Genomic DNA, 18,189 nt, shown 5'->3' with positions numbered 1-18,189 from the left:
CAAAAGTTTTTTTTTTTTTTTTTTTTTTTTTTTTCTGAGACAGTCTCGCTCTTGCCCAGGCTGGAGTGCAGTGGCATGATCTCGGCTCACTGCAACCTCCGCCTCCCTGGCTCAAGTGATTCTCCTGCCTCAGCCTTCCGAGTAGCTGGGATTACAGACACCTGCCACCACACCCAACTAATTTTCGTATTTTTAGTAGAGACGGGGTTTCACCGTGTTGGCCAGGCTGGTCTGGAACTCTTGACCTCCAATGATCCGCCCACCTCAGCCTCAAAAAGTGCTGGGATTACAGGTGTGAGCCACCCTGCCTGGCTGGGACCAAGAGTTTCTGTGGGTCTAATAATGGAGACAAGATCGCTAGGACGCCAGTCTTGGTAGAACAGCCTTCTGGAAGATCCAAGGGATGCCATGCTGGGGTCCACCTAAAGGGAGTGGGCTCAGCCTGGAAGCCCTGCAGGAGGCCATGAATGCACCCCAGACAAATGGATTCCTCCACTTTTTTTTTTTGAGTTGGAGTCTTATTCTATTGCCCTGGCTGGAGTGCAGTCGGCTCACAGCAACCTCTGCCTCCCAGGTTCAAGTGATTCTGCTGCTTCAGCCTCCTGAGTAGCAGAGATTACAGGCACCTGCCACTGCGCCCAGCTAATTTTTGTATTTTTATTTTATTTATTTATCATTATTATTTTTGAGACAGAATCTTGCTCTGTTGCCCAGGCTGGGGTGCAGTGGCCGGATCTCAGCTCACTGCAAGCTCCGCCTCCCGGGTTTACGCCATTCTCCTGCCTCAACCTTCCGAGTAGCTGGGACTACAGGCGCCCGCCACCTCGCCCGGCTAGTTTTATGTATTTTTTAGTAGAGACGGGGTTTCACCGTGTTAGCCAGGATGGTCTCGATCTCCTGACCTTGTGATCCGCCCGTCTCGGCCTCCCAAAGGCCGAGATTACAGGCTTGAGCCACCGTGCCCAGGCTGGTGTCGAACTCCTGACCTTAAGTGATCTGCCCACCACCTCCTCCTCCCAAAGTGCCAGGGTTACAGGCATGAGCCACCACACCCAGCTGGATTCCTCCATTCTGTGTCTCCCTGGGCACTTCAGGACAGCAGCTGACCCTAGGCACTGTGTGGGCACATCCATATGCATGGCCTAGGGGGAGGGCCTTCCAGTGTCCGACCCATCCCAGGCCCTGGCTGTGACGGGTGGGGCACAGGTAGAGCCAGTCTCCCCATGGGGGCCATGTAACAGCAGACCAGAAGCTGTGCTCTGAGTGTTAGTCTCCCAAGGGAGCCACAGGGGACAGAAGCAACCAGGAAGACCAATTACATGCAGGGAAGACAGTGTCAACCACTGAGCCACCACGATTGTCCTCAAGAAGGCCCTAGTCTGGGGAAGATAGCCCTGAGTCCAGTAACAGAAAGCTGCCCAGCAGAGTCTTAATAGCCAGGGAGGCTCAAGATCTCGTCTTGCAGGAAGGGCCATGTGGGTAGGGTTTTGTAGGAAAAGTAGGAGTTCGGCAGTCAGGCCTTGGACAGACATCCAGATCTCTGGCCTGGGGCCAAACAGCAGGACACCATGGTCTCACTCAACCCTCAGATGTCCCATGCATTAGATAAATGGGACCTTGCTGTCCAGTTTGATTGTAGACATGGACCCACTCACTCACGGGACACTGTGGGAAACCCTGGCCTAATGCAGAACCCAGTGCAGCCTTCAATGGGAACCAGGTGTCCTCTCCATCCCGCCCCTGCCTCAGTTCCCTTCTGGGAACCTGCCCACAAGAGACCCTCACCGACTCCACAGGAGGGGCCTAATCTCTCATCTTCCAAGGCTGTCTTCAAGATGGACATGGGGAGACTGGGGACCATTTTGGCAAACTGGGGCTGCATAAGGGCTGAGCACTGGCCCAGCAAGCAGCGTGACAGATTTGACTTCTTCCCTTGCTGTTTTCACAAGGCCATCTTTTTTTTTTTTTTTTTGAGACAGAGTCTCCCTCTGTCGCCCAGACTGGAGTGTAGTGGTGCAACCTCAGCTGACTGCAACCTCCACCTTCCAGGTTCCAGTGACTCTCGTGCCTCAGCCTCCCAAGTAGCTGGGATTACAGGCTCCTGCCACCACGTGTGGCTACAGAAGGGCATCTTTGATGGAGGACTTGCCTCTGCTTGACAGCACATCAGTGAGAGGTGCCACCCCCACCACCATTCGGGCCCTTTCTCTGCCCCCCTACAGCTCTGGTGCCCAATTCCACAGGTGCCTTTCCCACCACAGAGCGGTGCCACAGACTCCTGAGGCTGGGACGGGAGAGTCCCTGGTACACCACATGATTCCGTATCACCCAGTGAAGCCCACATTTCAAAGTGTTGGCCTTCTAGGTCCCTGCCTCCCAAACGTCAATCTCTGAAACAGATTTTTAGTTCCATGTAAGGAAAAAAAAATTGAAGTCAGATTGACTCAGGCACAAAAGGGGGACGACTGAGTTCATAGAACTTAAAACACCTGAGGGTTTCAGGTATGGCTTGATCCAGGGGCTCCAAAGGCATCTTGGGAAATTGATCTTCCATCCTTGGCTCTGCTTTAATTAGATTCTCCCAGTTCCAAATCCTGCTGTGGAATCTCATTGGCTAGTTTGGAATCTCAGGCCCTCCATAAACCAGTTGCTGTGGCCCACGGAATGGTGGTCTGATTGGCTGGCCTGAGATCATGTGACAGGACTGGCCTCAGAGGTTTCTCCCAAGGACATCGGAGCCCAAACAAGATTAAGGGCCTGGTGGCTGATGCCTATAATTACACCACTTTGGGAGGCCAAGGCAGGTGGACCACCTGTCAGTAGTTCGAGACCAGCCTGGCCAACATGGCAAAACCCCATCTCTAATTAAAGTACAAAAATCAGCTGAATGTGGTGGTGCACACCTGTAATCCCAACTACTCAGAAGGCTGAGGCAGGAGAACTGCTTGAAGCCGGGAGGCAGAGGTTGCAGTGAGCCAAGACTGTACTACTGCACTCCAGCCCGGGTGAAAGAGCGAAACTCCATCGCAAAAAGAAAAAAAAAAAAAGATTAAGAGCCGACCAAAAAAGATAATTAAGTGAGGCTAGGCGCGGTGGCTCACACTTGTAATCCCTGCACTTTTGGAAGCCAAGGGCAGGGGTGGTGGATCACGTGAGGTCAGAAGTTCGAGACCAACCTGGTCAACATGGTGAAACCCCATCTCTACCAAAAATACAAAAAAAAAATTAACTGGGCATTGTGGTGGGTGCCTGTAGTTCCAGCTACTGGGGAGGCTGAGGCAGGAGAATCACCTGAACCTGTGGGGCAGAGGTTGCAGTGAGCCGAGATCGCGCCACTGTGCTCCAGCCTGGGTGACGAAGTACCACTCTGTCTCAAAAAAGAAAAAAAAAGACCAGGGAGGCTGTGCAGGTAGGAAATGTCTTTATTATTGGCCTTGATTGAGTCATCATGTAGTGTCTGACATAGATTACGTGTCCAGAGGATCTGCCTGGCACACGCTAGCTACCCCTGCCCACGGGAGCGGCCCCTCCGGCCCAGACGCCAGGCCTTTGTCCATCATGCCAGGGAAGCCAACCCTACCATCCCACAAGTTCATGCTTGGGGTGCCGAGGGACAAGGCTGTCCCAGGATTGGACCCTCCATCCCTTACCTCCATCCTGGCCAGGGGTCCTGGGGAGGACGAGGTTGAGGCCTGGATGATCAGTCTCTTTTTGGTTTCATGATCATTTAAAAAACAGAAAAGACAAACATTTCACAGTCTTTAAAAAATAGAAGTCTGAGGAGAGAAGCCAGGGTCCTGGGCCCCGGGAGGCCCCTCGAGGCCTCAGCATTCCCTGTCCCTTGAGGTCTGTCTGCAGGCCTGGCCACAGCGCACGTGGCCCCGTCACGGTCACTGGCCCGAGCCATAGGGCCAGTTGAAGGTACTCCCCGACAGCAGCATGTCTCTGATCAGTGTCTCAATGGGCGTCTTCCCTACCAGGCGCATGAAGAACAGCTGGGAGATGAGGGAGGCAGGGACTGCGCGCAGGGCGGGCAGCCGCAGCAGCAGGCGCCCGAAGCGCTGGGGCTGGGACGGGTACTGCGCCCGCACATACTCGGTGAGGGCCACCTGTGCCTTCTCCTGCAGGCTCTCCACGTGGGCCGGGTCCGAGAGGCCACAGGCATCTAGGGGGACAAAGGTAAGTCAGGCAGGGTGGGAGACAGCCAGAGAACACAGGGCCCACAGGGGTGACTAGGGGCTACCACTTGCAACTGTGGGTAAGAACAGGGGGCTGGGCGTGAGGGCTTACGGCCACAGTCCCAGCACTTTGGGAGGCCGAGGCAGGAGCATCATTTAAGGCCAGGATTTGAGACCAGCCTGGACAACACAGTGTGATCCCTTCTCTACAAAAACAAATTAGTTGGGGCCAGGCACGGTAGCTCACGCCTGTAATCCCAGCACTTTGGGAGGCTAAGGCAGGTGGATTACTTGAGGTCAGGAGTTCAAGACCAGCCTGGCCAACATGGTGAAACTCCATCTCTACTAATAATTAAGAATAATTAGCCAGGCATGGTAGCATGTGCCTGTAGTCCCAGCTACTCAGAAGGCTAATGGGAGGATCGCTTGAGCCTGGGAGGCGGAAGTTGCAGTGAGCCAAGATCGTGCCACTGCACTCCAGCCTGGGCAACAGAGGGAGACCCTGTTTCTAAATAAATAAATAAATAAAATTAGCCCGGTGTGATGGCACGTGCCTCCCAAAGTGCTGGGATTACAGGCGAGAGCCACCGCACCCGGCCTAATTTTTTTCCTTTAAGATGGAGTCTCGGCCGAGGCGGGCAGATCACGAGGTCAGGAGATCGAGACCATCTTGGCTAACACAGTGAAACCCTGTCTCTACTTAAAAATGCAAAAAAAATTAGCCGGGCGAGGTGGCGGGCACCTGTAGTGTCAGCTACTCGGGAGGCTGAGGCAGGAGAATGGCGTGAACCCGGGAGGTGGAGCTTACAGTGAGCCAAGATCGCGCCACTGCACTCCAGCCTGGGTGACAGAGTGAGACTCTGTCTCAAAAAAAAAAAAAAAAAAAAAAAGATGGAGTCTCACACTGTCCCCCAGGTAGAAGTGCAGTGGCACGATCTCACTGCAACCTCCGCCTCCGGGTTCAAGTGATTCTCCTGCCTTAACCTCACGAGTAGCTGGCATTACAGGCACGCTCCACCACACCCAGCTAATTTTTGTATTTTTACAGGTTTCGCTATGTTGGCCAGGTCTTGAACTCCTGATCTCAAGCAATCTCCCCACCTCGGTCTCTCAAAATGCTGGGATTACAGAGCCAGCGGCCTGGCCAACAAGACAGGTTCTAAGGAAGCTCGCAGGGAAGGTGGGGCTGAGAAGGGAATTTGATGAGGAAGACAGAGCCCAGAAGGGCCTGTGGTGTGAGAGAATGTGGCAGCCTCTAGAGAGACCCAAGACGATGGGAAGCCAAGAAGAATCTTCTGAGAAAACAATAAATAAAGCCATATTTATTGATTTTCGAGACGCAGTCTCACTCTTGTGCAGGCTCGAGTGCAGTGTGGTAATCAGAGCTCACTGGAGCCTGGAACTCCTGGGCTCAAGCGATTCTCCCAACTCTGCTTCCCAAAGTGCCGTGGCTACAGGCCTGAGCCACCTTGCAGGACCAAAACCATATTTATCAAATGAAAGCCACCTCCCAGAGTAGCCTGGATCTGGTTCCTAGCCCCAAAGATACCTCTGATGGGATCTAGAGGCTTCCAGTAGGTGAAAGAACTCCCAGGAGACACTGGAAAGATCTTTGTCTAAAGGCATGGTGGCACACGCCTGTAATCCTAGCACTTTGGGTGGCTGAGGCAGGACTGCTTGCGCCCAGTTCAAGACCAGCCTGGGCAACATGGTGAGACCGTGTCTCTACAGAAAACTTTTAAAACAAAATTAGCCAGGAATGGTGGTGCATGCCTGTGGTCCCAGCTACTCAAGAGGCTGAGGTGGGAGGGAGGATTGCTCAAGCCCTGGAGTTCGAGGCTGCAGTGAACCCTGTTCGGACCATAGCCTGGGTGACAGGGTGAGACCCGGTCTCAAAAAATAGAAATACAAATAAAAAAATAAAGTGGGGAAAAAAAAAAAGCTGGCTGCACCGCCAGTCGCTGGAATACGATAGGGCTACCACTGCTCGATAGTTGATGGTTACGAAGGTTCTGGGGCTGCCCCGCCCCTCAATGGGAGGGGCCTCCGAGCCACGCCCCTACCCAGATCCCTACAATCCTGGCTACCTGCAGGTTGCCCTGAGAGCCCAGTAATCAGGCAGTGGGGGCCAGAGGGGGCGAGAAACAGGGGGTTAGGACCGTCCCTCCCACGTTCCCCTAACTTTGTGCTATCAGTGCTCACTGAGCGTGAAGAGACCTTTGGTGAGGGAGTAGGGGGTCTCAGGGAGCCTGGGAACAGGAAGAGGGGTCTGGGGTCCAGGGTTCAGAGTTCTCCAAGAGTCTTGGAATCACGCAGTGGGGGTGTCACTGTGTCACACTGCTTACATCACCCCTCTATGGCCACCCATGAGCGTTCGCTCACGGCGCTTGCAGGGCGCCAGGCCTAGGCAGCGAGCGGGGCGCTATGGTGGCTGGAGTCTGGGTCTAGGCTGCCCTCCTCCTAACCACCCTTGGGTCCCCCCATCCCGCGGCCCCCTTCGGAGCTTGACTCACCGGGCGTGAAGAGCGCGATGGCCTTGAGGCAGCCGTACTCAGCCGAGTCGACCTGCAGGCGGCCTAGCTTGTCCACCTGCTCCTGGAAGGCCCGCACCTGGTCCATGAAGGCCACGGCGCGCTCAGCGGCCATGGGCGCGGCGTGGAGGCCGGCGGCGGCCAGTAGCGGCGCCGTGTGCAGGGGCAGCGCCGCCTGCGCCGCGTTCAGCACGAAGAGCTCGCTCCAGCTCAGGCGCAGCAGCGCCACCTGGTCGGCCACCGGCAGCTCGGGAAAGAAGGGCGCGTGGCGCGCCCACTCCACGGTGCTGAAGAGCAGCCGCGCCGCCAGCTCGCACACGTTGTCGATGCCCAGCACCGCGCCTGCCGCGCCGCCCCCTGCGCCGAAGCGTCCGGCCGCCGCAGGGTAGGGCTCAGCGCGCAGCAGCTGCGCGATCAGTTCGGACACCGGCTGCCCCGGGAAGAGGTCTCCGCCGCCCCCCACCGCCGCCAGCGCCGAGCCTGGGGGGCTGCCCGAGGAGGTGGCCACGGCGCCAGGCAGCGAGTGCGGGATGCGGCCGCGCTGCACCGCTGCGGGAGGCAGGGACAGGAGGGACATGCGGGCGGGAGGGGATGCGGGTGGCGGGGGAGGGGGGGGGGGGGGGGGGGGGGAGGGGGTGGCCGCAGCAGGAAACGAGGGAGGGACAGGAGATGGGGGAGGGCGGGGCACAGAAGGCCGGGAGGAATGGAGATAGGAGATGGGGCAGACAGGAAGGGGAGCGAGGGGTATAGAGAGAGGAGAGGCACAGAAGAGAGGGGAAGGAATGAGGGGCCAAGTAGGTGCCCAGAGAGACATGGGGGGCGGGGCAGGTAGGGAAGGACAAGGTAGGAAAAGTAAGGAGAATAACGGGGAAGGGAGACAAAAGTCATTAAGGGGTCACTCAGGCCCTCCCCTCCAAAGCCCCCAGGCCCAGCCTTTCCCAAAACGCCTAACCCCACCCCATGGGCACCAGGCTGGTTAAAGTCAGGGTCCAGGAGCCCCTGTCCAGGTCCAGCCACCACTCCCCACCCCCAGCTCCTGGGGACAAGAAGGAGCATCTAATAAACCTTTTGGAGCCTCCATCTGTTAGTCACGGGGTTCCCAGAGCTGAGGATGGGCCAAGGAGGACTTGGGGACCCTGGCCAGCCTGGTCCCCAAAGCAAGAAATCAATACCCACCCAGCACTAGCTGTCTCCTATGGAGCGGGGATCATTTCTCTACCTTCCATCCCCTCCCCACCAGATGATGACCCCTGAGGGCCGGTCTGGGTCCCTGCAGAGGCCACAATGCAGGGAAGGTTTGGGGGGGACCCACAGTAGGGAGGTGTCCTGGGGGGGCTGCAGTAGGTCCTCAGTAAACATTAGTCGCCATCAGTAGCCTTGCTTATGAAGCGGGGAGGCCCTGCTGCTGACTTGGGCACATGTCCGCAGTGAGCAGGTGGGTGAGAAAAGGGAAACTGAGGCACAAAGAGGCAGAGGGTTGGCCACGTGCCTGCCTGGCTTGTGCCGCGGTGGGCAGGGTGGCAGGGCAGACTGGGCTGGTTGCCAGCAGACTAATTAATGAGCTTTAATGAGTTGGCATGCCCCATCTCATCACCTCCGTGAACTCCAGGTCAACTCTGCATACAGCAAACACCAGAGGGGAATGCGGGCAGAATCCGGGGGCGAACAGCGCTGAGCGGAGAAGCCGGGACCTGGGTTGAAGCCCGCTCCAAGGGGTCCCTGAGTCTAAGTCAACTGTCAAATGAGGACAGGCGGACGAGGCCCAAAAGTGGTTCCCCGGTCCTCCAGGGAGCTTCTTCCCCCTTTGCTCACTGGGTTGTGAGCAGCCACCACTCCCTCACATGGCCACATTCCCACCCCAGGGCCTATGGACTTTTTCTTTTTTCCCTCCCTCCCGCTCTCCCTTCCTTCTTTCTTTTCCTTTCCTTTCCTTTATTCCTCTCTCTTTCTTTTTGAGATGGAGTTCTACTCTGTCACCAGGCTGGAGTGCAGTGGCATGATCTCGGCTCACTGCAGCCTCCAACTCCCGGGTTCAAGTGATTCTCCTGCCTCAGCCTCCCGAGTAGCTAGGATTACAGGCACCTGCCACCACGCCCTGCTAATATTTGTATTTTTAGCAGAGACGGGGTTTCACCATGTTGGCCAGGATGGTCTCAATCTCCTGACCTCGTGACCCACCCGCCTCGGCCTCCCAAAGTGCGGGGATTACAGGCGTGAGCCACTGCGCCCAGCTGACCTTTGCACTTTCTGTTCACTCCTCCCCAAACCACTCTCCAGCTCTTTAGCCCAGACTGTGGAGGTTCAAATCCCAATCACAACTCTGTTGCTCTCTTGAGAGATGGCCTCACCAATCTGCTGTGTGCCTCAGTTTCCTCATCTGTAAAATGCAGACAGTGGCTCCCATTTGCAAGCCCAGCACTTTGGGAGGCTGAGGCTTGAGCCCAGGAGTTCGAGACCAGCCTGGGCAACATAGCGAGACCCCATCCCTACAAAAAATTAAGAAATTAGCCGAGCATGGTAGCGAACGCCTATAATTGCAGCTACTCAGGAGGCTGAGGTGGGAGAACCACTTCATCCCAGGAGTTTAAGGCTGCAGTGAGCTATGATCACACCACTGCACTCCAGCCTGGGTGACAGAGTGAGACCCTGTCTCAAAAAATGATGTCACCAATCACTGAATTAAATGAGAATTGATGTAACTTAAAATAATGCCTGCCACATAGGAAGGGCTAAATAGATGGTAATTCAAGCCAAGGACCATTTATTGAACACCTACTGTGTACCAAGCCCTGGTCTACGCGCTGGGGAACAAGATAGACAAAAATACCTGCCCACAGGGAATGGACATTCTGGGTGTAAGCAAATTATAGAACAAGGGAGGGCTGGGCGCGGTGGCTCACGCCTGTAATCCCAGCACTTTGGGAGGCCGAGGCGGGCAGATCCAGAAGTCGGGAGATCGAGACCATCCTGGCTAACACGGTGAAACCCCGTCTCTACTAAAAATACAAAAAATTAGCCGGGCCTGGTGGCACATGCCTGTAATCCCAGCTACTCAGGAGGCTGAGGCAGGAGAATCACTTGAACTCGGGAGGCGGAGGAGGTTGCAGTGAGCTGAGATGGCGCCACTACACTCCAGCCTGGCAGAGCAAGACTCCCTCTCAAAAACAAAACAAAAAAAGAACAAGGCAGATGGCGTCAAATACAGGGGGATCAGGAGGGCTTCCCTGAGGAGGTGATGTTTGAGCAAACCTTGAAGGCAAGGTTAGGGAGGGCGCCATGTACAGATCTGGAAAAAGCGCACTCCAGGCAGAGGGAACAGCACATGCAAAGGCCCTGAGGCAGGACTGTGCTTAAAGCATGAGCTGTTGGCCGGGCGAGGTGGCTCAAGCCTGTAATCCCAACACTTTGGGAGGCCGAGGCGGGCGGATCACGAGGTCAGGAGATCCAGACCATCCTGGCTAACACGGTGAAACCCCGTCTCTACTAAAAATACAAAAAACTAGCCGGGCGAGGTGGCGGGCGCCTGTAGTCCCAGCTACTTGGGAGGCTGAGGCAGGAGAATGGCGTGGACCCAGGAGGCGGAGCTTGCAGTGAGCCGAGATCCGGCCACTGCACTCCAGCCTGGGCGACAGAGCGAGACTCCGTCTCAAAAAAAAAAAGCATGAGCTGTCATCATACATATTTCCACCCGAGGCTTTTGGAGACTTCTGGCGAGGCTGTTTGCTCTGAGGCCATGACTTGAGATATATGAGGATTTCAGGTAAAATAGACAAGTAGAGGCAAAATCCATGTTGTGGGGGCAGGGCCAAGAAAGTTACCCCCAAACTTAAAGGGGCCACAGGGAGGGATCAGTTTTAAAAGAAAGCTCCTCAGCTGCCTCTCTCAGCTTCTCCCACCAAGGCCTAGACAAAAAACAACAGCTTTAGGCCAAGTATGGTGGCTCATTCCTGTAATCCCAGTAGTCTGGGAGGCGAAGGTGGGAGGATCACTTAAAGCCAGGAGTTCGAGACCAGCCTGGGCCACATAGTGGGACCCTGTCTCTAGAAAATAAATTTAAAAAGCGGCCGAGTGGGGTGGCTCATGCCTATAATCCGAGCACTTTGGGAGGCTGAGGCGAGCAGATCACCTGGGGTCAGGAGTTGGGAGACTCCAGCCTGGCCAACATGGTGAAACCCCATCTCTATTTATTTATTTATTTATTTATTTATTTGAGACGGAGTCTTGCTCAGTCGCCCAGGCTGGAGTGCGGTGGCGCGATCTCGGCTCACTGCAAGCTCCGCCTCCCGGTTCACGCCATTCTCCTGCCTCAGCCTCCTGAGTAGCTGGAACTACAGGTGCCCACCACCACACTCGGCTAATTTTTTTGCATTTTTAGTAGAGACGGGGTTTCACCATGTTGGCCAGGATGGTCTCGATCTCCTGACCTTGCGATCCACCCGCCTCGGCCTCCCAAAGTGTTGGGATTACAGGCTTGAGCCAACGCACCCGGCCAACCCCATCTCTATTAAAACTACAAAAATTAGGCCGGGCGCGGTGGCTCATGCCTGTAATCCCAACACTTTGGGAGGCCCAGGCAGGCGGATCATGAGATCAGGAGATCAAGACCATCCTGGCCAACATAGTGAAACTCCATCTCTATTAAAAATACAGGCCGGGTGCGGTGGCTCAAGCCTGTAATCCCAGCACTTTGGGAGGCCGAGACGGGTGGATCACGAGGTCAGGAGATCGAGACCATCCTGGCTAATACAGTGCAACCCCGTCTCTACTAAAAAATACAAAAAACTAGCCGGGCGACGTGGTGGGCGCCTGTAGTCCCAGCTACTCGGGAGGCTGAGGCAGGAGAATGGCGTAAACCTAGGAGGTGGAGCTTGCAGTGAGCTGAGATCCGGCCACTGCACTCCAGCCTGGGCGACAGAGCGAGACCCTGTCTCAAAAACAGACAAACAAACAAACAAACAAACAAAAAAAACAAAAACAAAAATTAGCCGGGCATGGTGGCGTATCCCTGTAATTCCAGCTACTGAGGAGGCTGAAGCAGGAGAATCGCTTGAACCAGGGAGTCGGAGGTTGCAGTGAGCCGAGATCCAGCCACAGCACTCCAGCCTGGCAACAAAGCGAGACTCCATCTCAAAAACAAACCAAAACAAAATACAAAAATTAGCTGGGCGTGTTGGCCTGCATCTGTAGTCCCAGATACTCAGGAGGCAGAGGCAGGACAATGACTTGAACCCGGGAGGCGGAGGCTGCAGTGAACTGAAATCACACCACTGCACTCCAGCCTAGAAGATGGAGCGAGACTCCATCTCAAAATAAAATAAATAAAATAAAATAAAATATAAAATAAAGAAAAAAAAATTTCAAAGCAAGAGAGGCTCAGGTTAGACACTAGAAAGAACTGCCAGCCTGGCCCACGACGCAGTCCCCAGAGGAACCTGAAACCCAGCACAGGAGATCTCGTCCAATAGGCTGGTTTTTTTTTTTTGAGACGGAGTCTCACTGTCGCCCAGGCTGGAGTGCAGTGGCGCGATGTCGGCTCACTGCAAGCTCCGCCTCCGGGGTTCACGCCATTCTCCTGCCTCAGCCTCCCGAGTAGCTGGGACTACAGGCGCCCGCCACCACGCCCAGCTAATTTTTTATGTTTTTAGTAGAGACGGGGTTTCACCGTGTTAGCCAGGATGCTCTCGATCTCCTGACCTCGTGATCCGCCCTCCTCAGCCTCCCAAAGTGCTGGGATTACAGGCGTGAGCCACCAATAGGCTAGATTCTATTCCTGAACCCTAGAAATCCATATGGAAATCTCTGGGTTCTACTTGAATTCTAAGGGGGTTTGACAGAGTTCTAGGCCCACTGGCCCAGAATACGCCCATCCACCCAGGTTCCCTGAGCAGAGACAGCTGGGCCTCACTCTTGCTCCCAGTGCCCCGGGTCAGGAGAAAGGGTAAGCTGCCCTTTGCCTTAATCAGGCAGAGTTCCTGCCTTGGGCAAACAAAAAGCATGGGTGAAGGGTGGAGGGGAAGCAAATCAAATAAAAAAAAAATACCACACACACACATCCTTGTTCAGAAAGCAGTGGCCACGCTAGCAGACAAGAGGTCACCAAGGTGTCAGGGCCAGGGAACCGGCCTCTGAGGCCGGACTCGGGGGTAACTGGGGAGGGGAGCTCCTGCAAGAGAATGGGGCTGGGGAAAGTCCCTTGTGGGGCGTCCCTGGCCTCTTCAGCTCCACGGCAGCAACCAGGGGGCCAGGGATCCTAATTGGATTCCTCCAGCCTAGGGCCAGACCACAGCCCACTGGATCAAGGGATCAGTGGTAATGAGGTTAGCAGGCGCTGGGCCCCACCCCCTGAGGCACCTAGACCCCTGTGAAAGGGAGGGAAAAAGGGAGGAAGAAGCTGTTTGTTCACCCCAGCCCTAGCTGCTGTGATCGTCCCCAGTGTGTCCCCAGTGTGTACTCACCCTCCTTCCTCATGCCCACCCGGAAGCACTTCTTGAGACGGCAGTACTGGCACTGGTTCCGGTGGTGCTGGTCGATCTGGCAGTCACGGTTAGACCTGGGGGCACACAGAAGCCAGGGCTCCCTGAGACCCCCATGTCCTCCTCCCCCAACCAGCCTATGAGCTGCCTTTGGAGGCTGCCCCTCAGAAATACTAGTAGGGGCCCTCTAGACTGGGAAGGTAGCCCCGAAGGGGTACAGGAGCTCAGCTTGCAGGTCTGCAAAGCAGACAGGATAACCTGGATGGGTGGTGATGGATGAAGCGGAATCTGTGGAAAAGCAGATGAGCACCCCAGGGAGGGCACATTGGCACTGGGTTTTGAAGGATGAATAGGAGTTCTCCAGGTGACTGGAGGGGTGATCCCACAGACAGAGTATAGCCAGAGCAAAACGGCTGAAATACACAAATATGGAGGCCTAAAGGGTTTCATTTTATTTGGTCACTGTCAGGCTGAGCAGGGTCACTGTCCCCAAAATGATGTGAAGGCAGAGACGACATGGTCAGAAAGCTAGGCTTTGTGAGTTAACTAGGGGTCAGGCCAGAGGCTAGTGGTCTGTGGAGCCCCTGCATTATCACCCACACAAAGCCCACACCAATGAATAAGTAAACAAAGTCACTCGGGTCCTCTGCCCTGAAGGCCCCACTGCTGTGTTCTGGGAGGACCACCCAACCCCTATGCAAGCTCGAGATTCTCCTGGTCAGCCCTCAGTGAATACCACTGCCTCTTGCAGGGATGAGACAGGGGGCCCCACCCTGGAGGAGGTGAGCTCCCCGTCCTGGGTCAGCCCCAAGCAGGAAGGTCCAGGCCTTATTCTTCAAATGTCCCCAGAACCTTCTCCCCTTGGCCCGTTCCCTTGGACTCCCCTGGTCTCTTGCCACCGGGAGCTGGGGGCTCTCCAAGGCCTGCGCCTGGAGCGACTACCTGTGGGGTCCCAGCTGGGGACACCCAAGGGATACGCAGAGACAGTCACAGAGTAGAACCCTCACTTAAGGGAATTAAACAGATGCATCTCTGTGGTAGCTCACGCCTGTAATCCCAGCACTTTGAGAGGCGGAGGAGGGTGGATCACCTGAAGTCAGTTCAAGACCAGCCTGGCCAACATGGTGAAACCCCATCTCTACTAAAAATACAAAAAACGAGCTGGGCGTGGTGGCGCATGCCTGTAATCCCAGCTACTTGGGAGGCTGAGGAAGGAGAATCACTTGAACTGGGCAGGTGGAGGTTGCAGTGAGCCAAGATTGACCCACTGCATTCCAGCCTGGGCGACAGAGTGAGACTCTGCCTCAAAAAAAAAGAAAAAAAAAAAAAGGCTGGATGCGGTGGCTCATGCCTGTAATCCCGGCACTTTGGGAGGTTGAGGCAGGCGGATCACTTGAGGTTGGGAGTTTAAGACCAGCCTGAACAACATAGAGAAAACCCGTCTCTACTAAAAATACAAAATTAGCCAGGCGTGGTGGCGCATGCCTGTAATTCCAGCTATTTGGGAGGCTGAGGCAGGAGAACCGCTTGAACCCAGGAGGCAGAGGTTGCAGTGAGCCGAAATCGCACCATTGCACTCCAGCCTGGGCAACAAGAGTGAAACTCCGTCTCAAAAACAAAACAAAACCCAGATGAATCTCAGCTGCAGACACCCAGCCCCACCCCTCAGGTGGTGACTGCCCCACTGAGCCTTGGTTTCCTAATCTGAAAATAAGAGGCCAGATACCGTCCTATATGGGATGGACTGGGTCAGAGGGGTTCACGGGGGACAGTGTCAAGACCCAGACCCCAGGCGAGGAACCCAACTTAGGAAAGCTGAGGCTCTGAGCCCATCTCCCCAACACCCCCATCCTCCCCTAACCCCCAACCACTGCCTGGGTCCCGCAGCACCAGCCGCTGAGCCCCTGGGAAGAGGCCCCACTAGGGCAGAGGGAGCTCAGGCAGAACCAGAACAAAGCCCAGCCGCAGGGTGGTGGGAGGATCCAGGGCAGCCGGGTGGAAACGGCCTGGCCTGGGGCGGCCCTGCAGGCAGGGAGAGGCCCGGCTCAGGGGCCCCTGACCTCAGGGAAGGCCCTGAACCTTCTGTATCAACTTCCCCTGACCTCAGGGGAGGCCCTGAACCTTCTGTATCAACTTCCCCAGCTGTAGAATTGGGACAGATCCGTCCCTCCAAGGAGGGAAGCAGTTAAGTTCTTCCTGTTATCCCACCTAAAGAGTGCATGCTTTTTTTGCCCAACCCCATGGCCCAACTCAGCTTCCTCCCTGAGCTTCTGACCTCCAGTCCAATTTGATCAGAGCCCTCCCCTGCTCACACACCCTCCAAGGCTCCCCATCACCCTCAGCCAGCATTTCAGGCCCACCTGGCTATGATTTCTCCCATGGCTGCGCGGTCCCCTCTTACAGCACAGCTCCCCCAGTCTGCCACTAAATGTTTTGTCTGGGCCACACACTGGCATGCCCCTGTGGCCTTTCTTCCACCTGCCAACTCCATGCTTCAAGGCTCATGTCCCCTAGCCTCCTCCAGGCAGAGCCTCTGCTGTCTCCCTGGGACCCCAGATCCCGCAGGCTTGGGGCATCTGTCTCATTGTGTCTCCTCCAGACTGGGGACTTCTCAGGAGCTAGACTTGGAGCTGGGGTCTCTCTGCAGGGGCTGGCATCAAACCACCCAGGATGGGCCCCAGCGAGACCCTGCTAAATCCATCTGAAGCTCAGAATGGAATGGTGACTTCACCAGGTCACACAACTCACACAGCACAAACCTGCCAGCTCCAAGCAAGGCCCCCCCCCAATCCCCGCCGAAACTGGTGCTCCCTGACCCCACCCTCAGGAAGCCCCTGGGACCCCAAAACTGCCTGAGCCCCCTCCCTTCCCCTCCCTAAAGACATGACGGGAGAGAAGCCGGTTTTCCAGCAGCAAGAATGAGGCCAAAGTCTAGTGGCCCAGTTTGTGCTGGAGGAGGGAGCAAGGCAGCTCTGCCACACATGGTCACACCAGGCCAGCCCTGACCCGGGACCTGGGGTCAAACTCCACCCGCGGGTACCTGAGGCCCTATTTGGTGGCCTCAGCCAACAAGCCTTCCATCAGCCGTTCTCCCTGGGGGCACCCCGATCCGAACTCAGCGGTCCCCTACCTGGTCCCACAGTTCCCCCCTGCAAAGCCCCAACTCGGGCAGGGTCCCTCCATGTCCAACGCAAAGCAGGCACCAGGACCTCTTTCTGGGCCTTTGGGCCTCTGTTTTGTGCAGCTGGGAAATGAGACCATCTAGACAGGCTCTACAGACACCCTGCATGTTCCTGGGATGCACAGTAGGGGCTTATAAACGGACAGATCGGATGCTCGCCCGGGAACAGTGAGAAAAGAACTCCCGAGCTGGACAACCCCGATCGCTTTCCCTGGGGACCTTCCGCCCGAACAGCTAGAAAGGCCACGCCCTGCCAGAGAGGTCTTCGACCTGGGACAGCCCAGCGATCCTGCTCGGAAACGTTTCACTCCCTGCCTGTCTCAGAGACACCCAAAGTTTAAGAGATTTTTCCAGGAGCCCCAGGTCTGCACCCACCCCTGGGGGAGGGGGACGTTTCAGTCAATTCCGGTGGCCCTGCCGGCCTTCCAGTGGCGATTTCCGGTGACCCAAGGCTCCGAGTGAGCCCAGAGGGGTTCCCCGGGATGGGCAAGGCCAGCTCGCACCCCCACCCCCACCGCTAGGCCCCTCACTCGAAGAAGACCGCCCCGTGCCACCCCAGCCTCCTTCCGTCTGCCGCCTCCGTAGCCACAGCGACTTTGGAAGTGATATTTGACCCCAAGGGCGCGCCGTATCGATCCGCGCGGCCGCAGACAATGGCCCCTGGACGCTGCGAGCTCCACGGTCCAAGTTCCACGTTCGATTCCCTCGAGGGCATCCCGCGCGCTGGGATCCCCGAGAACGGGTGCCCTGGGGTTGGGCTGCCACCCCTGACAGCACCCCTACCCCCACCCCAGCGCGGAGATGACCCCTCCCCAGAGAAAAGCAGGGGGGAAGGAGAAGCAAGTAACTGGGGCAAGAGCCTCCAGGGACCACCTGATGGGGGGAAACCTGCAATGATGCAGCGCCGACTGTATACACAATCCCAGCCATGGAATGCGGGAGGCGGGTGCTGTGCCCCTATCTCAGAGGGGGCAGTGGAGGCCCAGGGAAGGTCAGCGCCAGGCCCAAGGTGACCGAGCAGGTCAGAGGCCTGCCCCAGGCCGGGGCGGGGTGCACGGCGGCGGCGCGCGGATGGGGGGCTCACCGGCAGGTGTAGCTGAGGTTGCGGCGGATGCTCCGCTTGAAAAAGCTCTTGCAGCCCTCGCAGGTGAAGACACCGTAATGCTTGCCGCTCGACTTGTCCCCGCACACCACGCAGTCCACCTGCAGCCCCGGCCGCTCCTCGTCGCCCGGCTCGGCGTCGCTGGCGGCACCAGTGGGGGAGGCCGAGTCGTCCTCGGCTGCGCGCGGGTAGCCGCCCGCCTTGTCCACGCCGTTCGTGTCGCCGCCGGGGCCGCCCCAGCCGCCGGTCACCATGGCCATAGCCCCAGGGCAGCGGGGCCGGGGCGCCCCCTCCGCGCTCTTCCCTCCGGGCACCCCTCTCGGCCCGGGGGACCCTACGCTGCGCGCATCCGGCCCCGGCGCACGGGGGACACGGGCTGCACCCCCCAAAAAAGTTTTGCAGCAACTTCCTGCGGCCGGTCCGCGCGCCCGGGCGGAACTGGTCGGGCCGGTTCCAGGCCAACTTTCCCACGCGTGCGCGGGGCCGGGCCCGGGGCCGGGAGGGGCGCGCTAGAGGCGAGGGCCGGGGACCCAAAGGACTCGCGTCCCGCCGCCCTGGGGCCCCGGCGGGGGCGCGCGGGCCATGGCCCTGCCCGAGCCGCGCAGGGGGCGTCCTCTGGCCTGGCCGCCGCTCGCCCGGGGGCTGCGGCCAACTCAGCGGGCAGCCATCCGAGCGCGGGAGGCCGGGGGGAAAGTTTGGCCGCAAGTTGCGCGGCCGCCAGTGA

General features: G+C 57.1%; 2 protein-coding genes across 2 annotated transcripts in view; one reads left to right on the top strand and one right to left on the bottom strand.

Annotated features, from left to right (window-relative positions):
- Positions 1–3,402: 3,402 nt before the first annotated feature.
- NR2F6 (nuclear receptor subfamily 2 group F member 6) lies at positions 3,403–18,155 on the bottom strand. The gene is made up of 4 exons (XM_050769697.1): positions 17,448–18,155; positions 13,165–13,259; positions 6,692–7,258; positions 3,403–4,165 (listed from the first exon to the last, which is right to left on the bottom strand). Exons 1-4 carry the CDS (start codon positions 17,723–17,725, stop codon positions 3,891–3,893), a joined length of 1,215 nt encoding a protein of 404 aa, XP_050625654.1. The 5' UTR covers positions 17,726–18,155; the 3' UTR covers positions 3,403–3,890.
- Positions 7,526–18,189, top strand: part of MRPL34 (mitochondrial ribosomal protein L34) — a 72,430-nt gene continuing 61,766 nt past the window's right edge. Inside the window, exon 1 of the mRNA XM_050769850.1 lies at positions 7,526–7,529. The gene's annotated coding sequence lies outside the window, so the exon portion shown is untranslated. The remainder of the gene's footprint in view (positions 7,530–18,189) is intronic.

This window comes from Macaca thibetana, chromosome 19 (genome assembly GCF_024542745.1).
Source record: "Macaca thibetana thibetana isolate TM-01 chromosome 19, ASM2454274v1, whole genome shotgun sequence".
In the NCBI taxonomy this organism is placed as follows: Eukaryota; Metazoa; Chordata; class Mammalia; order Primates; family Cercopithecidae; genus Macaca; species Macaca thibetana.
This window is presented reverse-complemented; position numbering and strand designations above follow the sequence as displayed.

Coding starts and splice junctions, on each gene's coding strand:
- NR2F6 (XM_050769697.1), bottom strand. CDS start 17,725: ATGGCCATGGTGACCGGCGGCTGGGGCGGCCCCGGCGGCGACACGAAC. Junction 13,260..17,447: donor AACCTCAGCTACACCTGCCG/GTGAGCCCCCCA, acceptor GTGTGCCCCCAG/GTCTAACCGTGACTGCCAGA. Junction 7,259..13,164: donor GGTGGGCATGAGGAAGGAGG/GTGAGTACACAC, acceptor TGCCTCCCGCAG/CGGTGCAGCGCGGCCGCATC.